Source organism: Nannobrachium achirus (genome assembly GCF_963921795.1).
Source record: "Nannobrachium achirus genome assembly, chromosome: 4".
Lineage (NCBI taxonomy): Eukaryota > Metazoa > Chordata > Actinopteri > Myctophiformes > Myctophidae > Nannobrachium > Nannobrachium achirus.
Genome location: NC_137813.1, coordinates 66,793,621 through 66,802,187, shown reverse-complemented (window position 1 = coordinate 66,802,187; position 8,567 = coordinate 66,793,621). Strand labels below are relative to the sequence as shown.

At 40.2% G+C, this 8,567-nt stretch overlaps 1 protein-coding gene across 1 annotated transcript; it reads right to left on the bottom strand.

The window, feature by feature from the left end:
- Positions 1 to 2,240: 2,240 nt before the first annotated feature.
- Positions 2,241 to 6,214, bottom strand: nupr1b (nuclear protein 1b). The gene is made up of 3 exons (XM_080725048.1): positions 6,065 to 6,214; positions 5,021 to 5,155; positions 2,241 to 3,017 (listed from the first exon to the last, which is right to left on the bottom strand). Exons 1-2 carry the CDS (start codon positions 6,162 to 6,164, stop codon positions 5,028 to 5,030), a joined length of 228 nt encoding a protein of 75 aa, XP_080581174.1. The 5' UTR covers positions 6,165 to 6,214; the 3' UTR covers positions 2,241 to 3,017; positions 5,021 to 5,027.
- Positions 6,215 to 8,567: the final 2,353 nt, after the last annotated feature.

The following is an 8,567-nucleotide window of genomic DNA, read 5'->3' as shown; positions in this document are numbered from 1 at the left end:
AATAAGTGTCTAAAGTAGTATAAATTTTGCCAGATATGGAGCACAGACCACAGGAACCAATGAGGTGTTTATAAATAAGACGCAGTTAGGTGTGTATCTAAATGTATCTTTGTTTGATCCGTAAACAGGGGTGTTGCACCAAATTCTGGGCCCTGGGTACAAGGATTCACTCACATTTTGTGCTTTAACTATTGAAAAATCTTGAAAATGTATGCGGAGTCTGAATATTTCAAATCCTTTCCGTTTTTCTTTTTTTTGTTGCTTGCATTGGTTAGCAGTGCAGGTGACTTAAAACATGTAGGTGTTTTTAAAGCCCTCAATAGATCCCCACAATACATCACACCACTCCTCTCATATCATATCATAGGCTATATCATATTATCTTCTTCTCTTACAAGGTCAAGGTCTCCCATAGGAGAAACTTGTCTTATTAGTATAGAGGACTAGAAAGCTGCAGTACAAAAGGCATAAAACAATAGGTAACATACAAAACATACACATATAGTCAGTGGCGTCAGTTCAGAAAAAAGCTAAGGTATGTTGGTTTGTTTACTCAACAGTAAACAAACCAACATAAGGTTCAAGTGTATGCACATTTCTAAAGTGACAATTTAAGGTCTTTTTAATACCTATAAAATGGCAAATTAAACATTGGCCAAATTGTCAAATATTAGAGGCAGAAATTGTGAAAATAGCCGATCTACATGCTCATCGCAGATGTAGCCTACAAGTTACTGTGAGTTTGTAGATCTGCTAGCCTGGTTTTGCCTATAACCAACATATACATTGATAAAGTTTGGTTTTCACAGAACCTGGGACCCATTCCTTCCATATACAGTATCAACACTTAAACTGTGATTGGTTGATTAATACCTATTTTTTATTATTACTATTATCCTTTTTTATACACATTTAACTGTGCTTGATTCTATTCATCGGGTGGGTGGGCAGATGTTATGGTTTGTGTTGTTGTATTGCATAGATCCTTCCTGTGTCTACTCTATATGTATGTCCTGTATTTTAAAATGAAAAATAAAAGTGGTTAAAATGATTGTGATGCTGTAGTAACACATATAGCTGGGGACCCCCTCAAGGACCAGTGGGGGTCCCCGGACCCCCACTTTGAGAACCACTGCTGTATTATATGACAGATGCTAAATGTCAGGCCTGGCATTTATGGATCAACAAATCACTACTTTAGGATAAAAAAAATAACCATTTACTGCCATTTGAACAACACTGCTGCCCCACCTTTTACTTGCTGCTCTGAACTTGTTATACTCTTTCAAATGAATCATCTATGAAACGCATTGATGTGACATTAGGATTGGCTGAAGAAACACGAAGCTGTCTGAATGCTGAACACTTATTTCCCCCTGTCAATATTTCATGTTCTAGTCTAGTGCAGGGATCTTCATTGTTTTCAGGCCAAGGACCCCTTAGTTGAGAGAGAGATGAAGCAGGGACCCCCACAACCTGTTCATAGATTCCATATAGTTTTATCGTTTGACAGCACAATCATCAGTGCATTTTGGATTCATGTCCATTTGTGTTTTCAGATATTTAACCACTCGGGCCGTTAACCTAATAAACTTGACCTTTCACTCTTTAGTCTGCTCTTTTTCCCCTCTACACCAAACCTCTTTGCTGAAAATAGCCAATCTACAAGCTCACAACGCCATGCAGCGCGAGGCGTTGAGCTTGTAGATCTGCTATTTTTGGCTACAGTTCTCAGAATATGGACAGTTGTACACTAGGGTTCAAGTTGTTAATATAAAAAAGGATTGGAAGATTTGGAGGACCCCCTGTTGAAGACCCCTGCCTGGTCTAGTGACATGAATTCAGTTCAGACTTCACTGGGACAGAAAACATGTAACTACACAGTAAAGTTCTTCCTACTGCACATAAATATCACTGTCGGGCAGAAACCTCGCATCTCCAAGTTTCAAATGTGTAGGTTTTTTCGCAAAAAAGCCCTGCTTCATCATACAAGGCCGTCGCACAAAAGTAGTGCTTGTAGATCGGCTGTTTTCACTAGTTCAATGATACATACAAAACGAACGGTTTTGGACATACAAGGTTTCCACCCGACAACGATGATATGCATGTGTGTATTGAAACTCATGAAAATGTTTTGCACATACAATACTATAAGGCAAATGCTGCCACCTGCTGGTAAGTTCACACATCTGTGAATGCATAAAAACATTGTGGGTGAGAGTGAAAGAATACATACTTCGAACTCCAAAACATCTTTTATTTCCAAGAGGTTAAAATGCTCTTTACATCGATATAAAACTACTGTATATCATTTTGAAAAGCTGTCATTTAATGACTTGTACAAAACACAATTGCTAAAAACCCACTAGTCAAAAAGCGCCACCAGTTAAGGGTCTCGAGTGGTTCTCAAATGTTCTTTTACGTCAAGGACGCCCAGATTGCTGTGCATTTTTGGGGGGGTCCGCGGCCATCTGAAAAGATTAATTTCATCATTTATTTACACAAAATCATTCCAAAATATCACAATTTGCTCACTTTCCAGGGGGGGGGTCCAAGATACCAAATCTACAAGCTCACAACACATTACGTTGCAGTGCGTTGCAAGCTTACAGTTCAGCTATTTCCCAAACAACCTTAGTATTAAAAAAAAGCGTTTAAGTGATGAAACCGATTTCGATGCCACATTAAACTAATCTTGCTCGCTGCGGGACCCCCTGGAAAACCCTCAGGTGACCCCATTTTGAGAACCAACAGATGTCAGACACCGCTGACAGATAGACCACGTCCTCCATCGTGCAGAGAGGAGACCAAGCGCAGCGCTGGCGGTCTGGAAAGGAGGAAGGTGAAGCCGAGCCTCGACTCCGCGCACCGCAGTGCGCGAGGTGTTCGCGCCATCCCGTCGGGGCGCGTTGGAACGCGCCGCCGTCCGTCTTGAGCTCGCCGCCGTGTTGTTCCGTCGCCAAGCGGCACTTTACCAGGCCATTGTCCGGTTACCAGGTTTAGCCGTCCGATTAGCCCTGCGGAACCATGGGAGAGAGAACAGTGGTTGTTAAGCCTTTCCTGGATCAGGTTGCGTCAGGGGTGGGCAACTTTGATGATGGCGAGGGCTACTACATTTTCACACTCACTCCAGAGGGCCACAATGCACAGTCAAAAATAGCAAAAATAGCCGATCTACAAGCTCAAAACGCGTCGCGCTGAGCTTGTAGATCTGCTATTTTTTTATTGGAATTCTGAAAAGTAACTAACCCTTTTTGTTTTAATTTCAAATGCATTTATATGTTCTTATATTAATTTATGAACTTAAATACAAATACATTGGACATAACAAATATAAAAACATTTTAATACTAGTCATTTAGCTACTGATATAAGCTGAAGTAATTGAAGCGGTTAATTTTTCCATGTTTTGATTTGGAACAGCTGAAATCGATCAGTACTCTAATATCAACCAGAGGGCCGCATTAAGTATAAAGGTTGGGGCCGCATGTGGCCCCCGGGCCGCCAGTTGCCCATGTACAGTCTAAACCCTAACATTTAACTCTGTGTTGTTTTTGACAGCACATTTTGATTTAGTTTTAGTCATAGTCCTTTGAATAAAATGTCATTTCGTTGTAGTCATAATTTAGTCACCTGAAAAGTTTGTCTAGTTTTAGTTGACTGAATATCATTAAGATTTTAGGCGACTAAATCTACAGTTGATTTAGTCAACTAAAATGTATTTTGACAGGCCTTGATGGAATCGTAATGACTGATTTTACACTTGGTTGCATGCTTAAAATAGCCGATCTACAAGCTCACGTGAGCCTGTAGATCTGCTATTTTCAGCAGGCAACACCGGAGAGCAACCAAACGTAAAATGACTCTTCTCCAGCCCTCCCCAACATTTTAGTCTAGTTTTAATTTTGTTGACAAAATTGACAATATATTTAGTCTTAGTTTTAGTCATCACAGATTCGTTTTTATTTAGTTTTCGTCAGTGAAAGAAACGCAGTCGACACATTTTTTTGTCATAGTTTTAGTCGACAAAATCAACACTGATTTAACTTCACAAAAACCATGTCCAAACCTAACCTCACAAACACCATGCCTAACCTTAAAGTAGTAGGAGTAGTTACTTCTTTTCCATCAATTACACACCCCACAAAGCCTTAAATTCTTATTTTGTGTCACATTCCTAAGCAAATATTTATATTGGCTGGCAGAAAGATGCTGAAGTCTCCGGTAGGAGACGCCGCTTTTATTTGATACATTATTGGCTCAGGAATGCGACATAAAACAAAAGCTGTGTGTGGGGTGTGTACATGATAGAAAATGGGTAATATTTTTGTGTGGGATGCTCTTTAACCCATTGAGACCTGAAAAATACCTAAACATACCTACCTACAGTAAGGCCTATAATCTTTTTAAACATACATTTCTTTATCTGCACGTGGTGCCCAAAATTTTTAATGTCAAGGACCCCCTAGAATTATTATGTATTTGGCAAATATTTGAGTTAAAAATGATTGCTTTAAAATAGCACATATTAAAAGATTTGCACTAATGTTCAAGTTTTTTCAACAAAAAAAAAAGCAGATCTACAAACTCATAGCACGCCCTCGATGCCGTGCTATGAGCTTGTAGATCTGCAATTTTGCGTAAGTTTGTGCACATCTTTTAATGTACATTTTCAAAGCAAACTTTTGCAACTCAAATCTCTTTTTCCTGGGGGTCCCTGGAACACGTTAGAGAGAGAGAGAGAGAGAGAGAGAGAGAGAGAGAGAGAGAGAGAGAGAGAGAGAGAGAGAGAGAGAGAGAGAGAATCGGTTCAATAGGCTATATTTAAAGACTTGACAATTTCAAAGACTTGCACAACATTGTCATGATTGCTAAAAAATAGCAGATACAAGCTCACAGCACAGCACTTTGCTTGTAGTCTATATCTGCCATTTTTGAATACCGGTATCTAAAATATAAAAAAAAGGATGCTTAAAGTGGTTAAAATCTTAATGAGTTGAATGTTGAAATATAGACCTACCCGTGCTTCACTCCTTGGCCTTCTTCTCCGTGTTCTGCAGTTTCTCCACGATCTTCCTCTCGTGTCCTCCCGGGTTGTGTCTGTTGGTGTTGTCGCTGGCCTCCTTCTTGGACCTGCCCTTGCGCGCAGTGCCCTCTGGCGGACAGAAGAGGAAGTGGATCAGACACGTGGAACGACAAACGTAAACAACATGAAAACGTTGGAAGAAGCTCAGGGCAAAGTTTGGTCGATACTTCCTCGTACGGCGGTGTCAGTGACTCAGTCCGCTATTTTTTCGCCTATGGCATATGCCCAAAATAAGCCACGCAGACGCAGGGTTGAACATGTTGGTTGCATGATGGATTGTGTCAGTCAGCTCGATTATGCATTTGGAGATCATGTTTGATCATTTGGACTACTTCGGCAAGCGACTCCATCCAGGCTTTTTAAAGCCCTGTTTTTCCACTGCCTTGACAGTGAGAAAAGGCGATCCTAAAATAGTTTGTTTTTTACTGCTTGATGGCGTTAATCCAATCCAAGGCGCAGTGTTTGTGCAATGCAATCCAAATACAATTGTGTAGGTAGAGTATTGGAATTAGGCTATTTAGTATTTAGGCTATACCTACTCAACTTAAAAAAGCACAATGCAATTACTCCCATTAATAAAGAGCCTAACATTGCCAATTGACGGAAGCATACTCGAATTAAAGTAAAAACAACCTGGTTTAAAAATAAAAAGAAGAAAATAGCCTAGGCCTATATGTTAAAGTAGACTTTTTTTCTTCTGATTGAATTTATTTACAGTTTGCAATTTATTAACAGTTTGCAATTTGTACAGAGTTATTGTTAAAAGGATAACACAAAAAGCCCACAGAAGCTTGTTTCCTTTGTGATCATGTGTAGGCCTATTTAATTCATTGAGAATATATTTTAATTTACTAAAAAATATAGGCCTATAGACTACTCTAGTAGTAGCCTATTCAGTTGTAGGCCTACAATAACCTTTGTGCATCAGACAGTCCTACTTGCAGACCACAAACACAAAGTAGGCTATAATAATCTTACCTGTGTATTTGTCGGTCAGGTTATAATATTCATATTCGTCGTAGTACTGGTCCTCGAAGGTGGTGGGCTCGATTTTCTTAACGTCCACGTGACTTGTCATGTTGTCTGCTTTGTTCTGATGAGCTGAGGAGAATCTGTGAGTCAGTCTGTCTGTCTGTTTTCTTCTTGTTGTTGAACTTGGCTTTTATTTATACTAAAGTAACTCCTCCTCCTCCTCATCCTGCCCCTCCTGCTCCTCCTCTCAATAGTCGCCAGGTTTTGCGAGAGAAATAAGCAACCACCGACAGCTCTATGAAAACAAGCCCAAAAGGTTAAAGGAGGGCTTCACCACTTTTCAACCTGTCTTCATATAATAGGTCCTCGCTAATGTTCATGATAAAATAGCACAATTTTTTTCTACTCAGTCTGGGTCGAGCTGTGCCAAAAAATATTTAGATTTATATTATCGCGAGAACAATGGCTTCCACTTTAATATTGCAACTTTTCAGGAATAGAAAGCCTGCAGTTTCCATTAGCTTGGATTCCCCATTGATGATGTCACTGGTGGATGGATTTGACCCGCCCACAGCTCTCCTATGAGACCCAGACTGAGTAGAAAAAAATGGTGCTATTTTATCATGAACATTAGAGAGGAGCTATTATATGAAGACAGGCTGAAAAGTGGTGAAGTCCTCCTTTAAGGCACTGTTTCCCAAACACTGGGTCAGGGCCCATTTGTGGGTCGAGGAAACATTTTTATGGGTCCCTTAATTTGGTGTCTCCTTCATTTTCAAAAAAGCAGTAATTGAATTAATAAATGAATAAAAAATCTAGGAAATTCCATAAATTAGTAAACACATTTTTGAGAAGTAGTGGAAATAGACGATCTACAAGCTCACAATGTGGCGCAAAGAAGAGATAGATTTGCTATTTTCACTAGTTTGTGTTCCGGGGCAAATGTGTATAGGAACATCTCGAACATTTCTTTACATTTTGAATGTTCTTTTGAAACATTTCAACAACACAAATCACTCCCATGCAGGTATACAGTATTCACAAATTATAGGCCTATTATATTAAAATAATAATATTTATATATTAATACTTGGGGATCCTTGACATGAAAATGTTTGTGAACAACTTATTTAAACAACATTTAGGAAACAAGCCCCAAATAAGCAAATACGCTTTAGAAACAAGACCCAAACCACTAGCCAAGGCTAATATAATAGCCCAGGGGTCTTCAACAGGGGGTCCGGGACCCCTAGGGGGTCCTCAGAGTTACTACAGGGGGTCCTCCAAATCTTTGTGTGATAGGAACTTTAATTTTCTACCACTTGACCCTATCCCTATTCTGTGTGGAACATTAGCCAAAAATAGCCGATCTACATCGCGATACTGCTGTTCTTGGCAAAGAGGTTTGGTGTAGAGGGAAAAGAAGACAAGCATTGACGGTTCAAGTGGTTCAATGTCTAAAAATACACATTAGTCCAACAACCTTCATTGATGACAGTGCTATCAAACAAGTCTAGTCTAAGCTGTCCAAGAAATCTATGAATTGTTTTAATATGCAACACAACTTTATGCAATACGTAGTGCGGGTCCCTGCTTCATCTCTCTCTCAGCTAAGGGGTCCTTGGCCTGAAAACGTTGAAGACCCCTGTAATAGCCTATTCACAAGCAACTTAACAGAACATAAAATCAAACCTCGGTTCGAAGTGAAGCGGTGAATTTTTATTCTATGTGTACTAGAGCTTTGAAATCTGGGTTCTAGATATACATTCTGTGTTCTATAGATCTATACTTTCTATGTGCTTTAGTTCTATACTTTTATGAATTCTGAATGAATGAATGATTTTGTCTGGAGGGCCAAATTGTCATGTAAAGCTTGACCAATCCTCAATTCTGCATGCACGGGACATCTACGGGACAGACATTCTCACTCCTTGAGAATCTATGGGAATCCTCAAAAAAACAGGTACGGGACAGACAAAGCCACTCCTTGGAAGCGGCTTTCACCGCTTCAAAAACACGCCCAAAGTCGCTTATAATAAGCCTACATGGCAACGCTGTCTCCTCTGTCTCCAGGGTTGCATCAGATTGCAGGGCCAACCCACCCAGTCAGTCCATCCTGTTATCACTGTTCTGTTGTCACTCTTTCTTATTTAGGTCAGCCTAGCCTAGCCTTGTTTGTTTGGACTGTGGAGTCATGCTTTTTTTCTATCTTTATTTGCTCAGGGCGTGTGTGTGTGCATGCGTGTGTGTGTGTGTGTGTGTGTGTGTGTGTGTGTGTGTGTGTGTGTGTGTGTGTGTGTGTGTGTGTGTGTGTGTGCGTGCGTGCGTGCGTGCGTGCGTGCGTGCGTGTGTGCGTGTGCGTGTGCGCGTGCACGTGTGCGTCATCTAGCTTTCAGCAAAGTCAAATAAAAAATAAACATTGCCATGTATACAATCTCTAGTTGTAGTTACTTGTAATGCTGGTGAACATTAACTATCAATCGTGTATGCCAGGGGTGGGCAACTTTGA

Excerpts from the sequence above, each read along its gene's own strand:
- nupr1b (XM_080725048.1), bottom strand. The coding sequence starts at position 6,164 with ATGACAAGTCACGTGGACGTTAAGAAAATCGAGCCCACCACCTTCGAG. Across the intron at positions 5,156-6,064 it reads CCTGACCGACAAATACACAG|AGGGCACTGCGCGCAAGGGC; the intron begins GTAAGATTATTA and ends TCTGTCCGCCAG.